At 50.2% G+C, this 23,592-nt stretch overlaps 1 protein-coding gene across 7 annotated transcripts; it reads right to left on the bottom strand.

The window, feature by feature from the left end:
* Positions 1-5,978: 5,978 nt before the first annotated feature.
* PIF1 (PIF1 5'-to-3' DNA helicase) lies at positions 5,979-22,992 on the bottom strand. 7 transcript variants are annotated; one of them, XM_042941712.1, is made up of 17 exons: positions 22,665-22,991; positions 22,367-22,492; positions 22,135-22,201; positions 20,398-20,439; positions 18,590-18,709; positions 12,778-13,354; positions 11,716-11,848; positions 11,505-11,630; positions 11,225-11,378; positions 11,019-11,133; positions 10,836-10,942; positions 9,284-9,423; positions 8,825-8,931; positions 8,048-8,135; positions 7,766-7,911; positions 6,904-7,095; positions 5,979-6,692 (listed from the first exon to the last, which is right to left on the bottom strand). In XM_042941712.1, the coding sequence occupies exons 6-17, from the start codon at positions 13,333-13,335 to the stop codon at positions 6,633-6,635; spliced, it is 1,926 nt and encodes a 641-aa protein (XP_042797646.1). In that variant the 5' UTR covers positions 13,336-13,354; positions 18,590-18,709; positions 20,398-20,439; positions 22,135-22,201; positions 22,367-22,492; positions 22,665-22,991; the 3' UTR covers positions 5,979-6,632. The 7 variants fall into 7 exon arrangements, with proteins under 7 accessions (XP_042797646.1, XP_042797647.1, XP_042797648.1 ...); XM_042941713.1 differs by having other exon boundaries at positions 22,372-22,492; XM_042941714.1 differs by lacking the exon at positions 22,135-22,201.
* Positions 22,993-23,592: the final 600 nt, after the last annotated feature.

The following is a 23,592-nucleotide window of genomic DNA, read 5'->3' as shown; positions in this document are numbered from 1 at the left end:
TGGGGCTTGTCTGGCACTTCCCTATTCAGGGTCTCTGTCCAAGCCCTTCCCCTTCCATCTTGGTTCCTCCTAGCCATTTCTGCCCTAGCAGGTGATGCTCTTGGAATCATAAAGAAATGGAGACTTTTTTTTCCCCCTTTTTAAACTAGGTTTGAGCCCAGCACAGGCTCAAAGGAACTCCTAACCCTGAGATCAAGACCTCAGCTGAGATCAAGAGTCCAACACTTAACCTACTGAGCCACCCAGCTGCCCATCCCCCTTTTAAAGATTTTATTTTTAATCTCCACACCCAACGTGGGGCTCAAACTTACAACCTGGAGATCAAGAGTCTCATGCTCTACCGACTGAGCCAGCCAGGAGCCCCCAAGAAAGGGAGTCTTGAGTGTGGGGTTTCTGGGACAAAGCTGGGGGCTGAGAGGCACTCATGCCTGCTCCTTTTTTCAAAGGCTCTGAATACCAGGGTGAGGCCTTATGCCCATCCTGGCTCTGCCATTTACAGCTAAGCAACTGTGAGCTGCCCACCTTCTGTGAGCCTGTCTCCTCCTCGATAATTGCAGTCTAAAGATCCCCTCCAAGAATTGTCAAAGTTTTGTTAAGGGTTTTGAGTTCAAGCCCCATGTTGGGCATGCAGCCTACTTAAAAAAAAAAAAAAAAAAAAAAAGACAGAAGAAAGAAGAGGGCCATTTCTGATAAATGCACTTACTGACTAGGGCTGGAACTTTATGTTTGTTGGGGGAAGTAGGGGGCCTTCATTCTCCCCTTCTCCATAGTGTGTGGGCACAGCCTGGGTCCCCTAGGAGGGAAGACTGTGAAAGAGGACATTCATTTACTCTGGATCCTGTTAATTCTCTTTGTTATTCTCTGGGCCACTCAAGAGGCTGGGAGGGTAAGGGAGGGGGGAAGTGCAGGGTGGTCACTTAAAGTAAGTGTAATGAAGACAATAGGAGCTAACTGTGAGGGTTTACCCATGCCTGGCTCTACCCCAGTTCTTTACTTGTCCTAACTCCATTGATGGCTCTTAGACCCATTTCACTGAAGATGAAATTAGGGTTGAGGATTTAGGTAGCATATTCAAGGTCACACGGGAAGTGGTGGAGCCATTTGGAGCTTTAGGGCTCTCTGTTGACTTTGCAAAAACCCCAGTACCCTGTAGCTGGGACTTGGGTTCTAGACCCAGCTTGCAGTGTGGCTAAATCATCTAACCTCTCAAGAAATCAGTTTTCTCTCTATACGGTGGGGATAGTGTCCCACCGTCCTCTCAGGGTTATTGTGGAAAAATGAACAAGAGGGCTAATGAACACAAACCATGAGGCACTCCACACATACCCAGTGCAAGTTTCTCAACAAAGGAACCTCCCCCTCCCTATACCTACAGGCACCCAGCTCCTGAGGTGTCCACGAGCCCCTCCCTAGCACAGCAAGGAGACAAAGGACGTGCCAGGTCTCTGGGAAGGGACTAAATGACCACTTAGTGCCACCTAGTGGTCTTTAGTGTGTGGTGCTTGGGGAGCGGAAGGGCCTATTATTCTGGGATTGGGGGTCTGAGCATGACCATTGGCCCTGTGGAGGTGGGCAAAATATGCCAGGACCTCAGGAAAGATGTGATCATGCTGAGCTAAGCCCTTCCCCGGGCAACCCCCCCCCCCCCCCTGCTGAGGGTAGGGTGCAGCTGGGCACTCCATCCGTCTGCCAACTCAGCCCCACATTTCACTTCCTCTGGACAGCTCCAGGAAGACAGTGGGGGGCAGGGCACGGAGTTCTAGTTCCAGCCCAGCTACTGCCTAGCTCCCCAGGACTCAGCTACCTCGTCTGCAAAATCAGAGTAAACATCCCTGCCTCTCAGGGGACCTTTTCTTTCATTTATCAAATATTTTATGAAGTATCTCCTTTCTGAAGTCCATCATGCTGAGTGCTGTGGGGACGCAAAGACATCGAAGCCAGGTCTCTTGCTCCCAAAGGCTCCACCTCATTCCAGGAGAAGACAGACTTGTGAATTGCTAATTACCATCGGAGGCAGGTCACTACTGAGTGCTCCATCTTCAGGCACAGAAGAGGGGGGTGGGGCGGCAGAAAGTGGGACTCACAGGAGCCCCTCTTAGCCCCAGGAGGGGCTCTCACCCCTGTGTTGAGCCCCCTCAGGAATATGTCTGCCTCCCCCAACAGCCATTTTCTCTTGCTTTCCAGTGTAATAAAGTGGGATGTCAAGCTCCATCTTTCACACTTCTATGCCTTTGTACTACACAGTTCCCTTTTCCAAAATGGCTTTCTCCAACTTGTCCACCTGATAAACTTCTCTCCAGCCTTCCTCTGGAGAGTGGAGGGGAGAAGGATGGGAAATGCCCATGACTAGGCAACTAGAGGGGACACAGGTCTCCCAAGCAGTGGCACAGGAACCCCCATCACCTGGACAGCATGCTCAGGCAGGTGGGAAGCCCCCTGGGCCCCTAACTGCGGGATCTCTGCATTCTTTCATCCTTTGTTCATTCCATGCTGTTGGCCTGCCCCAGTCCCTGTGCTGGGCTAGGTGCACCGGTTGCAGGAAGCAGGGGCCTCAATCCTGTTCTGAGGAGCTTTCTGGTGCAGGAGACAGACCCACAGGCAAGGACAACACAGTGGATGTGCTGAGACTGGAGCCTTTTTTCTAGAAAGGGGCAGGGCTAGGTCCTGGGAACAGAGGTGATGTTTGAGGTGAGTCATGAGGGGTTAATCTGGACATCTCAGGTTAGCCCAAGTCAGGGAGGAATGCAGGGGGAAGGCACCCACCTCCCAGTCCCTTTCTCCAACCATCCTCTAAGTGAGCTCTCCTCACCCACAGGTACTCCTTATTTGATCACTTAGTTAGTTGCTTGCTTGTTTATAAATCTGTCTCCCTGTATTCACCCTAAGCATCCCAGGGCCATGTCTTTCTGGTTCACTGGGGTCTTCAGGGTCTAGCCCAGCACCTGGAACATTATAGGTGCTCAATAGGTAAATATTTGTGGAATCAATGCATGAATGAACACACAGGCTGGGTGGGAAGTCTCTTTTATCCCAGAATGACAGTGATTACTGGAGATATTTTCTCTGTTCTGACCATACTTATCTGTCCACCACACCCCCATTTTCTAAGCAGGGTCACTGGGCCTTTGGGCTTCTTTGCCTCAAATCCAGAGGCTACCTGAGAGCACACTCTCCTGGCTTTTGCTTCCAGTTTCTTGAGGAGATTATGCTGGGGGGAAGGAGAGGCAGAGAGAGGAGGGTTTCCAAAACTAGGGAGGGGTGAGGGGTGAGTGAAGGTGGCCTGGGAGCACCACAAGGAGGTGGCAGGGCTCTGGAGGGCAGAGTGTGAGGCCCCTGGAGAGGCTATGACCTCTCCTCCACCCTTACCTTTCCCTAGGGCCTGGGTAGAGTCAAAGCCTATGGAGCTTGTCACTGTGGGTATCAGCAGCCACCATGAGGCCATGGACACGAGAGACCTGCTCTTGCAAGCCCTACTCCCAGCCTGTGTGACGCCAGGGGTGAATGGGGAGCCCTCAATTCTAAGATGGGGTTTCCCTACACCCTCAGGGATATAGGTTTGAAGTTAGATTAAATTAGATGCCAAGAACATAAAGGACTGTGAGGTTCCTTACACATATCCCTCTGGCCTGAGGGCAGCTCCTCCTCACAGGGGACATGTGTGCCTTTCTCTGGAGCCTTCTGGAGAACATCAAGAAGGGACTTTCTGGTATACAGGCAGTCCCGTGAGGAAGACATCTTTAAGCAGGGCAAGTCCATATGAGACCAGGAAAGCTAAAATCAGTCCTTGGGGGAGGGGAAAAAATCTGGGGGTAGTGGGACATGCCTACTAGTGTGTAGTAGGAGAGCGGTCATCAGAGAGGAGAGCCCCAGGAGAGGATGCAGAAGAAATGACTGCATCACCAGGATCCTCAAACATCTTCAACAGCCTGGCTCTGGGGGATGATGGGACATTCATCTCTTGGCAGAAGCCCTGGTCCCTGTCGTACCTTGATGGTATATCCAACCTCTTGCTAGGTACTCTTGCTAGTAGCTGCAGGGCTTGCATTGGAGACCAAGCCCCACCAGCCACATAACTGCAACTGCCTTTAGGTGTGGGCTGAGTGAAGCAAGGAGGCGGGAAAGTACAGGATTCCTTCCCTGATGGCTGTGCTTGTGTCCAGGGGACACAGAACTTCCCCCAGCCCTCTGCCCCCAGCTCCACTCTTGCCATTTGTTCTAGCTTCTCTGGTTCCCACTTGTATCCAAGCTTGGGTTTCTGGGCTTCATATCAGTTCTTTGAGCTAGCCTTCCATTACCTTCCTTTCCTGCTCATTATCTTGAGTCAAGTTCTTCTGTTTCCATCCAAGAACCCCCAAGGTGCAGAGCTGCTAGGAAGCACAAGCAAGTGCTATCTGTGCTGAACTGGATGGTTCCCAAACTGTGTTAAGTGGAAAGAGTGAAAAAAGCAAGTGCAGCCAGACCAGTAAGCCCCTTGAGGGCAGGGCATGGTGAGATCAGCTCAGAGCTGGTTCTGCAAGGAGGGCTATGTCATATAGGCAGATGGGAAACACTGACTTTCAAATGGCACTACATTTAAAGACCACCATGATTGCCCACTTGTGGGTGGGTGGGGGGTCACCCTGATGGGCTTGGTTCCTCCTAGGAGTGTTTTCTATTTGGGGCAAAGAAAAGGGTTCAAGCTACAGAAAAACAATCAACTCCTCAAGATCAGGAAAAGTGGTGACAAGAGGGAGACAGGCAGGGGTTGTACAGGGGTGAGGCTGGCACCCCTCTGAGGCTCCACATCTTGTCTTCCAAAGGAGTGTAGGAACCAGATATTATGGTGATAATTGTTACTGATCATAAATGTTAATGACAGCTCCTGACCGAGTTCCTGCCATGTGGCTGGCCTTTCTCCTAACAACCCTACATGAAAGTCACAGTTACCACCTGCACTTTACAGATAAAGAAACCCCCCAGAGAGGCTGTGTAACATGCCTAAAGTTACACAGCTGGCGAGTGGCAAAATCAGATGGAAAGCCAGGTCTGTCCCCTGTCAGTCTAATTCTCCACAAGCTGTAACCCTGCCTCTTCCATGAAGCCCATGGGGAAGGTCTGAGGATCCATAGCTCCTCCGAAGCACCATAGCACTGAGCTGCCTTATCCATGGTCTCCACCATTTAACTAGACACTCCTTGAGCACCTGCTCTGTGTGCTGGGGCCTCTGCTGGCTCTTGGAAGACAAGGATAAATGCTCTCAGGTACCCAGAATTCATGTCTTCCTGCAACCAGCATGGTTTCACTCCTCACCGTTGTCAACTTCATATTTAAAATACATTTACTCATAAGCAGGGAACCTTAGTTTTAGCCAAACTATAAGGGCCCCTCAGCAATTTCCACCTGACTCTTTGAACAACTGAAGTTAGTTTGCTGATGATCCCTTCCCAATTGGAACATTCAAGCTGGAGCCTCAGCAAGGCACAAAATAAAAAAGTTGCAACTGAGATCCCCAGCACTCAGTCATTGTGACAGACCCATTTCCTGCCATGTGAATTCTCTTGTGTGCCTTTGTCTGACTACTGGGCAACGGTGATTCACCTTGTCATTTCATTGTGAGTCTCAATCTTGGGTAACTCAGCTTTCCAAATAACCGGTGATCCTAATAAAAGCTCATATAAGGGTACCGTGAGCTCAGCCATCGTGATGTGAACAAACACCTCTGTGTGTACCCACGGGGAGAGGGCCATGGCAACACTTATAGCCAGTGCCTCAGGCAGGGATGTGCCTTTGAGAGAGAGTAAGCATGTGAGAGTGAGAGATGGGCAGAGGGAGAGATAGAATCTTAAGCAGGCTCTATGCCCAGTGCAAAGCCCAATGTGGGGATCAACCTCATGACCATGATCATGACCTCAGTGGAAATCAAGAGTTGGACGCTTAACGAACTGAGCCCCATGGGATGCCTTCTTAAGGAGAGCAGAAGACTCAACTCAGAGTCCTTACACAATTCACAAGTTTATTTGTCCTAAATAAATACGATCTGAGAACATCCATCTCAGTACCCCTAAATATGATTTCTTCTCCAAAAAGGGAGCTTAAGATAATAGGCACATGGTTTGCATTGTGTGTTCTCAGGTTAAGCTCAGGAGAGTCTGTGTCCTGGCTTGTGCTATCCTGGGCCTAGCTGTGATGATAACCCCAGGTTCCTTTCTCTGTGTGGGGCCTGTATTTGGCCTGAGTCCCCCAGTTCAGGACTGTTATAGCCTGTTCCTGCTCCTGAAGCACCTGTCTTCACTGCCTCTCCTCTCTGCAGCCCAAAGAGGGCAGCATTCACAACCGTGTGGCCCTGGGCTAGCCCTCGCAGAGAGCTTTGTCCTATAACACCAGGTGCCACCATAAGCCCTTTCCCAGTTGGCACAGAAAGGGTTACTCCTGTCCCTGGAAGTAGATTACCCAGGGCAAAGGGAGAAACTGAGGCAGAGCTGGAAAAGGGGTAAGAAGTAGTCTCCCTTGAACCTGGACCAGGAAAGACCAGGAGGCTGAGAGCCCTAATGAAGGAGAAAGGGTTGACTATCTTCCCCAAGTTATCTTCAGAGGCCCTGGCCCACTAGGGAGGAAGAAGTAGGGGAGACCATCATGTGTCTTCTCTTTGAGGCTCAAAGGTTTGGGTCCTCATTCTCTTGGTCTGAGGCTGCCTCATCATCATTTGGAGACTTCTGGATCAGAGACAGAGAAAGCCAGTCATCGGTTCATGCTGTCCCCTAAGGCCACAGCCCAGGGGCCAGCATCTCCTTCTTCTTGCTCCTGTTCCCAACAGAGCCAGAGAAGGCTCTGCCATCCCTACCCCAGGATCCCTTGGCCTTCCCTCTGTCCTAGTTCCCAGGCTTCCCACACTATATGGCCCACCATCAGGTGATTCCATCTTACCATCTTGAGGCCCCTGCCCCTCTGCAGAGTGGCATAGAAGCTCAGCACACAAGGGTCACAGCGAACCACCATGGGATCAAAGTCCAGCACACGCAGGCCCTGCAGGCTGCGGGCCCGGGAAAGGGCCACATAGGCCTGGCCGCTGGCAAACACTCGGCCCAGAGAAATCTCCACGCAATCCAGGGTCATGCCCTGGGGGAATGGGGAGACACAGCTGGAGCCAGCTCAACCTCTTGTGCCCAAGAGCCTGACCCCACCTACACCAGTCCAGCTACTGCCTCTGGAGCTCCTCACCCAGTCTAGAGATTCTCAAGGCAGAGGGACAGATTGACAGCAGCTGAGTGTCTGAGTGGGAGGAGGTCCAAGAGACACAAATTCAGTAGAGGGATGGTGGTGAAAGGAAAGAGCACAGGCCTGGGTCAGACAAGCATGGAAATGAATCCTGGCTCTGCCTCTCACTCTCTGTGTAACCTTGGGCAAGTTACTTAACTGCTCTGAGCTTTAGTTTTCTCTTCTGTAGAACAGGAATGATGATCACATCTATACCTTGCACAGTTGTAAGGATTAAATTTAACATCTGGTAGTGCCTCACAAAATGGCAGAATAGGAGATTATGTGTTTGGGAAAGGGAGAGGAAGCAGGATGGGAAATGCACTAAAGAAAGGTTAATTCTGCCACTGGTGTGGAACTCTGACTACACTTGATCTTAGCCAAAAGGCCAAGAAGCGATGGTCTGGAACTTTCTATCCAGAGCAAACTCAACCTCCATAAAGCCTTTAAGAACCCCCTTCAACATGCCCTAGGTCTATTCAGTCCCCCCATCTGCCCTGCCCTGTCCCCGTCCCCCACACTGACTGCTCACCTGGCTCTTGTGGATAGATATTGCCCAGGCCAGCTGGAGGGGCAGCTGCTGCCGACTGAGGAGTTGGCCGCCAGTGGCCTGCACCGTCCAGCGGTCAGCACGGATGACCTCGGTGACTCCACACAGGAACCGCACCTGGGGCAGCCCTGAGGGAGGTGTGGAGAAATCCCACCTTTCAGCCCTGCTTCAGGGCTCAGAGGTGAGGAGCAGGCCTTCTCCTCCTCACATACCCCAGGGCCCTGCCGCAAACCCAAGCTGTAGGACTGCTCCCCCACTGCCTACCTCTCCCCTCTGTCTCGAACCCAACAACCACCCCACGGGCACCATTCACCAGGCCTCGGGACACCGCTAAGTTCTTCACCAACATCACCTGCAAGAGAAAGAGGACTTGACCCATGGAGAACAGCCCATTCCTATGCCCTGCCTCAGTTCCAGACTTGCTGTAGCAGTCCCAGGAGGCTGGAGGCACTCATGGAGGGGCACTAAGACCTAATCCTTAACTCTGCCATCTGCTGACTGTGACCCCTATGGCAAGCTGCTTTATTTTCCCTGGTCTCAGTTGGACCTAATGTCAAAGTGGAATGACATTTGCTGTTTGCCTCAGGAAGAGGGAAACAGTAATAACGTAACAGAGCTCACATGTCTCTGAAAATGATCATGTCTGTTTTGCAATATGTGTATGGGCCGCAATCATTAGGGACAGCCCCAGGTCCTGCCACCCTTCTCCAGCCCTTAAGTGCCCTTCGGAATCCAAGGCAAGTCTCCCATTTGGCCCACCCCAACACCATGGGAAGAAGCAGGGCTCTTTCACACTACACAGATGTGGAAATTGAGCTTCAGCAAGAGAAAGGGACTTGTCCAAAGCATTGCTGCTGGTGCCCCCAGGCCTAGCAAGAGGAGGGCAGTGGGAGGCTGAAGACGGGAAGGTGGGTAGAAGCGGGAGGGAGGGAGTTCACTGGGGTCACAGCTAGGCTTTCTGGCTGTGAAGCAGCCTGGGGAGAGCTTCAAGGACAGGAGAGGCCCAGGCTTTCAGGGTCTTGGCCCTGCTTCCCAACTCACCTGGGCCCCCAGCTTTAGTTGAAGGATCTGGTTAACAGGACAATGGGCATCCAAGGTTCGGGCTTGCTCGGGGTCACTGTCCATGGCCTTAAAGCTGTGTACCTCACCTAGGAAAAAAGAGTTGGGCAAACAGATTACAAGTCACTGACTTGTGGTTCAGTTTCCAAAAACATATATTAGACCAGGGTATGGAAGGAGGTAGTGGGGACAGTTCAGGCAAGCCAGGGCTTTTGAATCAGGAGCCTGGGTTCAAGTCTTACTTCCAACATTTACTAGTTCGGTGACCTTGACCCATTCAAAGTCCTGCCTCTCCAAGTCACAGTTACATCTACAAATATAAAGGCCTTTATGGCCAGAGAAGTTAGGGGCCTAAATATCCAAGCTGTTGGGGGAGGAGGGCCCACATGTGCCTGATGGCTTCTCCCAGATGGTCTTGCCCAGCCCTGGCTCTCTGCTCACCTGGCAGTTCCTGCAGTCGCCTCTCATTGGTGAGGGCCACGTCATCCTGGTGAGTGCAAAGCCTCGTGGCCACAATCCCATCTCGCCCCACCTTATGGGAGGCTGTGGCCTGGAGCTGGTGGGTCACTTCATCTGAGCACCTGTAGAGGCTAGGCTGTCAGGGCAGAGCACCTCCCTGAACACCAGGGAAGGCAGGGCACAGAGCTGATATGGCCCAAGCAATAGGCCACGGGTCAGGCTTAGGGATTAGAAAGGGTCACCAGGGCAAAATGTGCTGGCCCCCAGGCTGACCAAGTTGCCCTTCCCCACTCAGACCCCAGACATGGAGAATGATCATGGGCAGGCTCCCTTCCCTGTAAATATCTCCAGGTAGGAGCTAGCCACCCTCCCATTCCGGTGCTCCAGAGGAAGTTGGATATGATGAGTGAGCATAGGCCAGAAGTTTAAAGGACCTAGACAAGGTGCTGATGTCGATAACCTGTCATACTGGTAGCCTATAATCAAATCAGTCTCCAGGCTACTATCTTCTAGCCTCTTGCTTGCTGCTTTGGGGGCAAAAATCTACTGTGTATGTGTGTGTGTGTGTGTGTGTGTGTGTGTGTGTGTGTGTGTGTATATATATATATATATATATATGTGTGTGTGTGTGTGTGTGTGTGTGTGTGTGTGTTTAAAGTTTATTTAATAAATCTGTACACCCAATGTGGGGCTTGAACTGGGGACCTCAAGATTAAGAATCACATGCTTCTCCGACTGACCCGGCCAGGTGCCCCTAGCCTGTGTTTCTATCTCAAGCTTTCCTCCACACGAGAAAGCCTGGGAACAACAGCAAATCAGGTGGAAGAAGGGGGAAAAACGGGACCATCTCTCACTGCTCTGCCACTCAGCCTTCCTCTTGTTCCCCACACATGCTGGTGTATGCTATGCATCTTCCTACCTGCCTCCTCTGTCTGACAGGGGTCCCTAAGCATAGAAAGCCCCTCACCACAACCACTTGCTCCCCATCCCATTTCAGTCTGGTTTTCAAAGCCCAGCTCTGGGCCATGTCTTCCACCTTCCTATCCTCCTGTCCACTCTCACATTAGACTAGTCCTGGCATTTCAGCCTTTTGTCCTAGCTGGGGTGGGATCATGTCTGCAACCTCCTTCCCTCATCAAGTGACCCCATAGGCTCTGAGAGTGGAAGGGACTTGGGCTTTAGAATCAGGCCAGGTTCAAATCCCAGCCCAGGCACTTACTGGCTGTGACTCTGGGCAAGGTACTTCACCTCTTTGAACCCCTGTTTCGGCATCTGTGAAATAGGAGTGTTAACATCTCTGATTTCCTCTTGTGTGTCCATGTGCCCACACTTCCCTGACACCTACTCTGTGCCAGGGCCTGTGCTGGGTGATGGGGACCCAACCTTGGAGGAGGCAGGGTCCCAGTGCTCACATAGTGACCATCTTCTATGGGGCCATGAAGCATTTTTTCCCCCTTCTCTGGATCCCTGTGCTCCCCTGTGACCCACACTTGGATCCTTATCCATGGCCCCTTCTCTGTTCACCAGGGCCCACCTTCCCAGCCTGACAGCCTGCAGCAGAGAGATGAAGGTCTGGTCTGCCTGCCTCCACACCTTGGTCAGCTCCAGGGTCACTGGGACACATCTTCTCCAGCTCTTGGCCTGGTGCGGGGAGAGTAGGGGTATCAGGGAGAAGAGCAGACATCTATGGAGGACAGGGCTAGAGGGTGAGTGATACCTGAAAGCAGAACTTTGGGGGCTGGGAGCCCTTGGTTACAGGTGGCAGCTGCAGGAAGTCCCCACAGATGATGAGCTGGATCCCTCCAAATGGTTTGTTCTGCTGCCGGATAGCTCTGGAGAGGAGCATGGGGTACTTTAGGAGCTGGGATGGACAGGTTCCATATGGAAAACCACCAGAACACAGCCCTTACTGCATATACTGACCTGGCCATGGCTTCCAGCTTGTCAAACAGGTCGGCCTCCACCATGGAGATCTCATCAATGACTAGCCGCTGGCAGTTCAGCCAGCCCTGCCGCACAGCTGGCCGCTGAGCCAGGGCTACACATTGGGCCAGAGGAGCCTGGCCTGAGCCAATGCCTGTGAGTGATATAAGAGAGAGTATTTAGCCTGAGACCGTGGCCCTGGCCCAACCCTGACCCCCTCTCCCTCCCTTCTCAGAGGCCTGGCTTGCTTCCAGCTCAAGCCCTAGAGGTTCCTACTTACCTGCAAAGGCATGGAGAGTGGTACCCCCGATGTGGCAGGCTGCCACCCCAGTGCTGGCAGTAGCCACAGTACCTGTGGGAGGCAGCAAGCCCAGGATACGCTTCAGCAGATAAGACTTCCCTGTCCCTGGGCAGAGGGTAAAGTCAGGGTCACCTGCTCCTCCACTGTATCCCACCTCCGTTCCCCCAGCCCCTATTCTGCCCTCCACTACCTGCACTCCCAGTGAAGAAGATGCTCTGGCCTTTCAGGACAACCCTCAGCACAGCAGCCTGTTCTTCAGAAAGCTGTGGTTTGCTCGGGGGCAAGCTCAGCCTCTTCACAGGCAAGGGCCACTTTGGGGCTTCCTATAGGGGGACAGGACTCAGAGCTTCCTACCACCCCTTAGGCATTGCCCCTCCCTTCTTAGCTTGCGCACAATGCTAGGTCTCTGCTGGCTTCACTCCTTGAAGCCCCTCCACTGATCCCTGGTGCCCTGATTACTGCATTAAGTAGGTCTAAGGGAGGTCCAGACCTTCCTCAGCTCCCTCCCCTGGTTTCCCTAAATCTCCTGGTTCTCTCACAGGTCCTTCCTTCTCACTTCTCTTTCTGTCACAAACCTGTCTCTCTCACTTCAAAATACCCCAGCAATGGGGTGCCTGGCTGGCTCAGTTGGTGGAGCATGTGACTCTTGACCTCAGAGTCCTGAGTTCAAGCCCCACAATGGATGTGAGGCCTCCTTAAAAAAAAAAAAAAAGTAAACAAAACAAAATACCCCAGCAAAACCCTGCCTGGACAGGGCCCCTTTCTTGTTCCATCTCCATCCTTTCACCAGCTTAGTCTTGAACCCCTGTAGTCTACCATCCATCTGCCCCAGTTCACAAACCCACCAGGCTTTGCACACTGCCCCCCCAATATGATCAGACCCGTTGGCTGCCCAGACACTGCTGACCAGTTCTTTTTTTCAAAAGCTTCTCTCCTTCTCCAGGCTGAATAGCTTCCTACTTTTTCTTCTAAAGTCACCTTTCTTTCTAGGCCTCCTTCTCTTTCCCTTTTAACGTGACCTGGGCCTCTTTTCCCATTCTAGCTTACTCAGGAATTGCACTATGGGAAATACGCACAACCCTCATCTCTCTGTCATCCTCCTACGTCTGATGGGCATCTCCTCTGAGATAACCAGCAACCTCCTCGAATACTGCCACCATCCTCCCCCCAACCCCAAACTTGGACCTCCTGGGTCTCTTCCATCTCAGTGGCACACCCACTCCCTAAGGCGTCCCCGCTTTCCGGTCCTCACGTTGCTGGGATCAGATCTCGCCCGGAGTTCCCTCGGCCGCTTCACGGGCGTGGCGTGCGGGACGCCGGTGGGCGCCGCGCGCCGCAACTCCTCCGGCTGCACTGGGCTGATGGTGACGAAGTCTCGGGGCCGCGGGCCAAGCAGCTGTGCGCGGGCGGAGGCCGGTCCGGGGCCCGGGGCTGCGGCCAGCTTGAGACGCAGCGTGCGCAGGAAGCGTCGCAGGCGGTCGGGGGGGCAGTCGGAGAGCAGCAGCTGCACAGCGCCCGCGCGGGGAGCGCTGTCAACTGGGAGCCGTAGTGTGCTGCGCCCGGCCGCTGCGAAGCGCGTGAAGAGGCGCACCGCCCTCAGAGGGAAGCAGCGCGGCCGCCCCGCGGGCCCAGGCGCTTGCAGCCGCAGCAGCAACTCGCGGCGCTCATTTCGTCCCAGGCTCAGCTCCGCGGTGCGTAGGGCCTGGCGCTTTCGCGGCTGCCCGCTGGGGCTCAGCTCCTCCACAGCCACGCGACACCGCAGCTCTGCGTCCTCGAATTCCACTGGCGCTGCCTGGGTGCCCGACAGCATCTCCACCGCCTCCGGAGGTCTGCAAGAGGCCGGAAGCACAGGGGTCACGAGGACTCAGGGGCATAATAGGTGGTATAGAGACTTTGACGGGAGCCCGGTCAAAGCCAAATAAGGTCACGGAGGCTGTCACTGGTAACACAAAGAGGTCATGGAGACGGTGAGAGACCTGGGCCAACCAGAATTCACAGAGACATTACTCTCCTACGCAGTAATTTCCAGAATGGTGGATGGGCAGCATCAAATGCACCCAGGATTGGAGAGCCTCGGCTGTCTGACAAGCAGGCTCCGTAACAAAAGAGAAACCTGTTTCCAAAAGGCCCAGGGAGGACAAAGGAATCCTTAGTCCTCTCCCAAAGAAGAAGGGAATGAGGAGGGATGAGGGATGAGCAGGGGGCTGACTTGTAATAAGCACCTTCTTTCCTCCAGATACGTTCACTAGTTTATATGCAGCCAGGTCAATCTCTTTCCCGTGTACAGAAAATGGAAACAGACTGAGGGGCTACAACGACTGGTAGGAGTCAGGGTTAGTGTGATTCCGCAGCTCTGACTCTTCTTCCCAATCTCTAAGGTGGGCATAGGGTGGAGAATATTTGCCAGCGAAAATCGCGAGGGATCCTGGGGCCCAGGAATCCCTGTTTCTTCCGTCTGACCCACTCGTCTGCACCCTCCCGGCAGAGACCTTTTGAAAAAAGCATAACTTTGTCTCCCACCTCCGGGATCGCGTGGACACTCACTTGCACCGGCACTCGGAGGAACGCGCTGAACAGAGCCGGCCAGTTAACTAAACTTGGGCACTAAGAACTTTCAAATCTAGGAGTAGAGAATCATCCTATCACCGGCCGGATCTTTAAATTCTCCAGCCAATCAGAGACAGGGGCGTGACAACGGGCGTGTCTTTCATTGGGTTCCAACTCCCAGAGCTTGGGCTGTACCAATCGCAAGCTGGAGGAAGGAGGCTTATAGTGGTGGGCGAGCATACCAAAGCCGGTGGACCAGTGGAAGTGGAAAGGGGCGGAGGGCTGCAGCAGGGCGATGCGTGATGTCGCGTCACACAACGCGGCTTGAAGATTTGTTTTCAGAACGGTGCCTCCAACACACTTTTTCTCTGCTTTAGCCCCCACACAGCGGCTGAACTTGGCCTTGGGGGATGAGCTGCCACTGATCCCTCCCACCCGTGTTTACCTTCACCTGGCGCTTGCCGATTCCTGGGCCTGTCGCTTCCTCTGCCCCCGCCCCCTACCCCTCTTTTCCTCCTTCTCTGCCTCTGTAAGGGTCATTTTATGCATTTGTCTCCAAGCAGGCTGAGGCCCATCGTTCAGGAATTCCTAGACCTGTGTTAGGTGCTCAGGGAGTACAAAGGAAGCATGTGAGCCTCTGTCTTCAGGGAGTTCGTATCCCTTTTGTCAAATGCACTGGCTGCTCAGAGAATGTATTTTTAATTATCTTTTCAACCCCCTCATTGACGCTTGTAATTACATAGCTGGAAGGGATCTTACAGGTGAGTCAGCCCCCTCCTTTATTGGCTTGTCCTCATTTTCCAAATGAGGAAACCAAGGCTCCAAGAGATTTTACCAAAGATCACATAGCTTGTAGACAGCAAAGCAAAGCCTTGAACCCAAGTCTAACCCAGCGTGAGCACCTGCTGTTTAACTATTATGCCACACTGCTCCCAGGTGACTCGTCTAATTTCATGAAGGGAATCCAGGCCTGGACTGGAAGCTCAGCTCCTGACAGCTGCTGCCATGACCCAGCCCTGCCAGTTAGATGTTACTCTAAGCAAGTTTACTTTGTTTCCTCATATATAAAAATGGTCAAAGATGAAAATTTTCATTGATTGTAGAACTCTGTGGCTATACTAAAAACCATTGAACTGATGCTTTAAATGGGCAAATTTTTTGGCATATGAATTATATCTCAATAAAACTGTTAGAAAAAAAATCAGGAGAAATATTTTTCCTCTTCAGTTCTATCTTGACATATCAGTCCCCAGTGGCATGGGAAAAATTTCAACATCACTGTGGTAGGCAGAAGAATGGTCTCCCTAAGATGCCCCCATCCTAATCCCCAGAATTTATGAATATGTTACCTTACATGGCAAAAGAGATTTTGCAGATGTGATAAATTAAGGATCCTGAAATGGAAAGATTATCCTGGATTTTTGGGTGGGCCATGGAATCACAAGCATTCTTATAAAGCAATCAGGAAAGCAAGAGAGAACAGGAGATGAGATAAAGAAGCAGAGGTGTGTGTGAGAAACAGATTTGAAGAGGTTACTGCTGGCTTTGACAGAGAAAAGGGTCATGAGTCAAGACATAGAATACAGGAGGCTTCTAGAAGCTGGAAATGGCAACAAAGTAGGTTCTTCCTCCCTAGAATCTACAGAATGAACACAGGTCCTGATTTTAGCCCAGTGAGACACACGTCAGACCTCTAGAACTGCAAGATAATAGATTTGTGTCGCTTTAAGTCACTAAATTTGTGGTAATTTGTTACAGCAGCAACAGCACTAAGAAACAAGTACAGTCACACAACTACAACATGAAAAGAACTAGGATTATGAACCCAGGTCTGTTTCTAAAGCCTCTGTTCTTTCTTCCCGCTACCCTTTGCTCAAAATGGGCCCAGCACACCGACAAACAGCCTGCTTCCTTCCCCTTTCTTTCTGTGCAGTACCCTTGACTGCCTCTAGAGAAGGCACAGACACTTCCACATGGATTTTCCCCCAGTGTTTTTTTTTTCCTTTTGGCTTTCAAACTTAAAAAAAAAATTGTACAATGTAAATAACATCAAAATTTTACCATCTTAACCATTTTTTAATGTTTATTTATTTTTGAGAGACAGAGAGGCACAGAGCACGAACGGGGAAGGAGCAGAGAGAGAGAGGGAGACACAGAATCTGAAGCAGACTCCAGGCTCTGAGATGGCAGCACAGAGCCCGACACGGGGCTCAAACTCAGGAACCGCGAGACCATGACCTGAGCCAAGTTGATGTTTAACTGATCGACCACCCAGGTGCCCCAGCATCTTAACCATTAAAAAAAAATTTTTTTTAATGTTTATTTTTGAGAGAGATAGAGAGAGAGAGAGAGAGAGAGCGAGCACAAGCAGGGGAGGGGCAGAGAGAGAGAGGGAGACACAGAATCCGAAGCAGGCTCCAGGCTCCAGGCTCCGAGCTGTCAGCAAAGAGCCCGACGCGGGGCTTGAACTCATGAATGAGATCATGACCAGAGCCGAAGTTGGATGCTTAACCGACTGAGCCACCCAGGTGCCCCTTAACCATTTTTAAGTGTACAACTCATTGCCATTAAGTACTTTCAAGCACTGCATAACCATCACCACTAGTTCTAGAAAATTTTCATCATCCCAAACAAAGTTTGTACCCATGAGAAAATAACTCCCCACTTTCTCCTCTCAGCCCTTGAAAACTCCAGCATTTTATTCTGAACATATTCCAACATAAACAGAAAGGTTCAAAGAATTGTACAGTGAACACCCATAAACCCACCACCAAGATGCTACAATTAATGTTTTATCATGCCTGATCATCTGTCCATCTCAACATTCGTGAATCCATCTATTATGCATTTTGAAGTTGCAGACAACAGTACATTTCATGTCTAAACACTTTAACATGCATAGCGTTAACTAGGGTTTATGCTTTTTTTTTTTTCTTAAGTAGGCTCCACACCCAATGTGGGGACTGAACTCATGACCCCATGATCAAGAGCCAAGTATGCTCTACTGACTGATCCAGCCAGTTGCCCTAAAGCTTACCTTTTTATCAAGTCCCCTCCCCCACTTTTAAGTTTATTTTTGAGGGGGGCAGGGGCAGAGAAACAGGGAGACAGAGGATCTGAAGCAGGCTCTGTGTTGACAACAGAGAGCCTGATGTGGGGCTCCAATTCAGGAACCTTGAGGTCAAGACCTGAGCCAAAGTGCAATGCTTAACCGACTGAGCCACCTAGGCACCCCCTAATGCTTGTCTTAAAAAAAATTTTTTTTAAATGTTTATTCATTTTTGAGAGGTAGAGAGAGACACAGCATGAGCGAGAGAGGGAGACACAAAACCGGAAGGAGGCTCCAGGCTCTGAGCTGTCAGCACAGAGTCCAACGTGGGGCTCGAACTCGGGAGCTGTGAGATCATGACCTGAGCTGAAGCTGGACGGAGTGACCCAGGTGCCCTGATGCTTATCTTTTTAATGTAAACTTCACAAATGATGAAATGCACAACTCTTACACTTATCATGAGAAGAGTTTTGACAAACATATATATCTGTGCAGCCAAGTCCTTATCAGGATATAAACCATGCTGTATATGGTAGTTACTAGCCACATGTGGCTAATTTTAAATTCAAATGAATTAAAATTAAATGAAATTTAAGCTTCAGTTTTGTTTTTCTAAAGGTTTTCTTTTCTTTTTTATTTTTTTGAGAGAGAGAGTGCGCCCGTGCGAACGAGCGAAGGAGGGGCAGAGATAGAGAGAGGGAGACATGCTTCACGCTGTCAGCCCATAGCCTGAGGTGGGGCTTGAACCTAAGAACTGTGGGATCATGACCTGAGCCAAAGTTCAATGCTCAATTGACTGAGTCATCCAGGTGCCCTAAAATTCAGTTTTTGAGTCGTACTGGCCACACTTCAAATGCTCAGTAGTTGCATGTGGCTAGAAGCTATGGGACAGTTTCTTCATTGCACAGTTCTAAGAACATTATCATCACCTAGAAAGTTTCCTCAGGTCACTTTGCACCACTCAATTCCCACCCTCAATCCTCAGGCAACTCTGCTCTAACTTGGTTTTCACCATAAATTTGGTTTGTTCTAAAACTTCTTATAAATGGAATTATACAATATGTATTCTTTGTGTACAGGTTTCTTTCATTCAGCATAATTATTTGGAGATTCATCCATGTTGCTGTATCAGTAGTTGGTTCCTTTTTATTGCTAAGTAGTATTCCATCCGTATGGATATACTGTACTAGTTTTCCATTTTACTGTTGATGGATATCTGGGCTTTCTGTGGGTTTATGCTTTAATTTTTAAAAATAAATACCTCAGTGAGGGGCACCTGAATGGCTCAGTTGGTTAAGCTTCAGACTTTGGCTCAGCTCATGATCTCCAGGTGAGTTCCAGTCCCGCGTCGGGATCTGTGCTGACAGCCTGCTTCAGATTCTTGGTTTCCCTCTCTCTCTGCCCCTTCCCTGCTCACACTCTGTCTCTAAAAAATAAACAAACATTAAAAATAAACAAAAATAAATACCTTGGTGAGAAACTGCTGAATCATCGAACAGGTACACATTTACTTTTATATGAAACTGCCAGAGCTTTTTCCAAAGTGGTATGCCCTCCCAAAGTTTTGTAGGAGCAGCAACAGTGAACCCTTGGAGGGAAAGGAATAAAATGAATAACTGAACGGGGCTTAGCGGTTATTAACTGACCTCAGGCTCCGCCCTGTCAGTTGGATCCTGATTGGCCCGTGGAGGAGGGAGGCGGAGCCAGAGATATCTCACGTTTAGGGCCGGACTTCTTCCTTCTCAGCTTCGAGTTTTCCATCCGCCCTGTTTTTCTTACTGCTATCGCCGCAGGGTTAAATTCTAAATGAAGCGCAGCATTGCTCCCGTATCTCTCGCCTAACCCCAAGCCTGGTTTTGACGCAAGCTCTCAGGAGTTTTCTTCATTATGAAATTTACTTCTTGACAACTCTTTCTGTACGTCTTATGCGCTCTCCCTCACCGGTGGTCTTAATTCTAATCGCCAGCTCATTAATAAAAACCCAACAGTGACGTTATCACAGGACTGGGCGGCTTACAGAATGCGTTTTCGGCCATAATCTCATTTGATACTTAAAAGAAGCTTTATGGTCCTTTCTCTCTTTCTCCTTAACAACTCTAAGCTTACAGGGACAATTTGTAGAGATGCTGAAATGGTCTTCCAGCTTCCAGAGCACTATTTCACTTGGCATTGCTTCATCACGGGGCAGCTGACACTCATTTATTGAGCCTCTGATACAGGTAACCCTCCTTCCTTGAAATCCTCTTTTTCCACAACACACTCCCCTCGTTTCTTCATACTTCTACTTCATACTCGTTACTTCATACTTATCGGCTCCTCCTTTGCTAACTCCCTTTTCCTCAACCAGACCTCTCAATGTGGGGAGGACTTTATCTTTTTTTTTTCTTTTCCATCTTTTCTAATCCCATGGCTTGATTATCAGCTATATGCTGATTCCCAACATTGTATCTCTAGCCTGCCTTTCTCCCCTGAACTCCAGACTGTCTCCATTTGTTCTTCTGATATCACCACACAGATGCCTAGCAGGCATGTCAAACTTACTTTCTCCAAAACAGAGCTTTTAATCTCCGCCAACACCATATACACCTGTTTTTCTCCTGTCTTCATTTCAGTAAATGCACCACCATACCCTTGATTCCTTCTTTACTTACCACATCTAACCCACCATCAAAACCTGTTCTGTCTGCCTACAAAACGTAATTTGGATCTATTCTCTCCGTCTCCACCCCACACCCTAGAGCTAGCAGCCTATCGTCTCTCCCTGGATCTCAGTAGTAGTCTCCTAATGACACTGGATTCTGGGCTTCCACTCTGTCCCCCTACAATCCAGTCCTTTCTCCAAACAGCAGCAGATGGGATCTTTTCAAACATATAAACACAGGTTGCTTTTCCCTCCATGGGAAAACCCTCCGTGCCTTTCTAGGCAATTCCTCTTAGAATAAAATCCATAGTCTTTACCACAGCCAACTCCCTCCCTTCCTTCCACTGTGACCTCAAGTCTACCACTTTCTCCCTTACTCAATATGCCTCTGTCACAATAGCCTCCTTGGTGCTCCTTGTACACCCAAAACCCATTCCTATTCCTGAGTCTTTGCGCTTTTTTTTTTTTTCTCTGCATGAAATACCTTCCTCCAGGGTGCCTGGTTGGCTCAGTTGGTAGAGGACACATCTCTTGATGTTGGGGTCGTGAGTTTGAGCCCCGAGATGGGGGTAGAGTTTACTTTAAAAAATTAAAAATATTTGTTTGAAGGAAGAAAAAAATACATTCCCCCTCACCTCTTTTTGTGGCTGTCTCTGTCTTCATCTTTCAGGTCTCAGCTGAAATATCCATATATTGTGAAATTAGTACTACAATAGGCTTAGTTAACATCCATCATCTCATAGATCCAATAAAAACAAAAGAAAACAAATTTCTCCTTGTGATAAGAACTCTTAGGATCTACTCTCTTAACATCTTCCCTATATATCATACAAAGGTATCAACTATAGTCATCATGTTATACATTATAGTCTAGCACTCATTTACCTTATAACTGGAAGTTTGTATCTTTTAACCACTTTCCCCCAATTCCACCCCCTTCCTCACCCCCACCTTACTGTCTCCTGAATCTCTATCTGTCCCTACCATCCTCATAAACACTGGCCTGGTTCAGGCTCCATCACCTTGAACCTGGATTTTCTGTAACAGTTTGCTACGCAGTGGGCCTCCCCATCTCTCGTGCTCTGTCACCATTCTTCACATAGCAGCCATGAAGATGAGTTTTGTCTTTGTTTGGTTTGGTTTTTTTTTATTTCAGAAAGAGTGTGCATGAGCAAGGAGAGGGGCATAGGGAGATAGAATCTTAAGCAGCCTTCACAGCACAGAACCGGTGGACACAGGACTGCATCCCACAACCCTGGGATCATGACCTGAGCTGAAATCAGGAGTCTGCTGCTCAACTAAGGCACCCCAAAAATGAGGTTTTAAAATGAAAATCGTGTCCACCCTGCTTCAGTGGCCCCCTGCAACTTGCAGGAAGAATTTCAAATACCTTAGGTCAGCACTTAAGGTCCTTAATGCTCTAGCTCCTGATGCCTCCCCGATGGTACTTTTCTGAAATCTCCCACCACCCCCGCCACCACCACACACACATGACTGCACAAATCTGCTTACAGTTCCCCTAACAAGTCACGATGTTCTACAAAAGTTACTGCTTTTGTAAGATGTCCACCCTAGTGGAATACAACTCAATCACTCCAGCCCTTCCTCTGGGAAGCAGCTTTCACCATACACTGTGTGTTCTTTCATCAGAGCCCTTCTAAGGACTTGTCTACCCTCCTACTGGCTCTTCATCTCTCCAAGGCAGGGCCTGGATCTTGTGAGGCCTGGTCATACAATGCTGCCAAAACATTTAGTAGACAGCACATACTCTGGAGTCAAGGGAGGTTTGAATCCTTGAAACCACCACTCACCAGTCAAGTGACCTTAAACAGGTCTAAGCCTTGGATTCAAGATCTGTTAAATGAATATAACAATTGTATCTATCTCTCGGGTCATTATCCACTTGTGTGAAGATTAAAGGAGATATGTGTGAAGAGTTTAGTACAGTGAGCAGATGACAGAGGCTCCCTAAATTCTTTTGAGTGAATAAATGCCAGGATGAAGTATTGGAAAGCACCCTACTTAAAAGGCCCCCAATAAGTTTTGTTGATTAAATGGTGTACATGCAAAACAGACTCCATCCCTTCCACAGCCAAAAACTTTCAATGATTTCCCATTACCCTGAGGTTAAAATATAGTCCCCTCAATACAGCCTTCAAGGCCCTTTCTCAGACACTGAGCTCTTCTCCAGCTTAGCCGCTCCCCACCCCACCCCCCAACACACACTATACTGTTTCATGCTTCTTTGCCATTGCTTATACTCTCCCCTCTGTCTAGAATGCCTGTGTTGACCCTTTGTCCTGGTTTTGGTGCCCTTCCTATGTGCATTTACCCTCACATTTAACATACGGTTTTCTCATCTGTTTACACACCTTTCTCTCCTGATGGAGGACAGGAACTCTGGGTCTTGCCATTATCTTCCAGATATTAGTGTAAGGACTGATGATCAAGGCAAAGAAAATATTTATGTTGAATGAATGCATGTGGTGCGGGAGCAACAACCAGAGGGCCAGCATGGCTCGCTGGATGGGAAAACCGATGCCAAAGTGGTTATCAGTGGCTCACTCCCAAAAGTGACAGAGCTCACTGGATATGAAAACTGACCTTACCCCAACCGAACCATGAGCTGTGCAACAACACAAATTCCTCAGGGTCTCTGGGCTCCTGCAGGTGGAATCTGAGTTTTCAGATACAGGATCTTCTGAGTCCTCAGGCATGAGGTGCCCAGCTCTGGAGAAGGAATAAACCATACTGAGGGAATAAAACCATGTGGTTGCCATATACATTGACTTTCTCAAATCCATAGCCTGGATTTTCCTCATCCTTTTAGATAAAGGAACCCAGGCCCAGGCATAAAGAAAATGTATGCCCCCATCTTCCTCCCCCTTGGGCCCCAAGCTACCTTTTTCCATGCAGGGCTGTAAGTGGCTGGGGGGCCTGAGGACCAGCAAAAGGCAGTGAAAGGAGAGCTTGGTCAACTGGTGCAGCTGCTGCTATAGCAGCTAGAGCCAAAGGAGGTCACCATTGATCTCACACATACTTAATTCTTCCCGCACAAGCATGCTTGGGCAGGGTTGGCTATGAGAGCTGAGACGGAAAGGGTGGAGGGTAGGAGGGGAGCTGGAGGCTGGGATGTAACCAGTCACTTTCTCTCTCTGGGCCTCTTTCTCCCAAGTATAAAATGACGGCCCGCGGTATAACTAACACTCCACTCCCACCCAGCAAGGCTGTCGAGGTTGCAAGATCACCGCTGGATGGGGGTGGGGGTGGGTGGAGGGTGACCCTCAGGTATAGGAACCAGAGAGAACAGCTCTGAGCAATGTCCAATGAAGGCAGGAGAACACTGCATTTGAGGACCCCTGAAAAATAGGGGAAGACTCCCTCCCTCGAAGTCCAGCCTCCCAGCCCCAAGTCTTCGCGTTACCGGACTCTCCGGACCTGACTAGAGGTCCAGGCCCAGCCCTGCCAGGAGGCTCCTGGGAGAAGAGGACCAAGTCGTCGCCACTGCCCCAGCGTCGGGGAGGAAAGAGGAGGAGCCTCTTGCTGCTCCCATCTCTGGGCCGCCCAGGGCGGCATGGCCCAGTCCCGCAACCCCGGCCCTCTGGGGCCTGGAGACTTCAAAGGCGCAAGCAGCCAGCGCCTCGGGCGCACGCTGGTCCTGCCCCACCCCGATCCCGCCCTAGGGCTCCGCCCGCGTCCCTCTCTTCGGCCTCTAGCCGGAAGCCCCCACCCCCTCCCTCCGCCCGGTCCCCGCACCCTCTGTCCCCTTCCAGTCCCTCTCCCTCGGCGGTCGGGGAAACCTCTCTCCGCCCTGCCCCTCCTGCTTCCTC

Source organism: Panthera leo, chromosome B3 (assembly GCF_018350215.1).
Source record: "Panthera leo isolate Ple1 chromosome B3, P.leo_Ple1_pat1.1, whole genome shotgun sequence".
Taxonomy (NCBI): Eukaryota; Metazoa; Chordata; class Mammalia; order Carnivora; family Felidae; genus Panthera; species Panthera leo.
The sequence above is the reverse complement of the archived record's forward strand: the minus strand, read 5'-3'. Positions and strand labels throughout refer to the sequence as shown.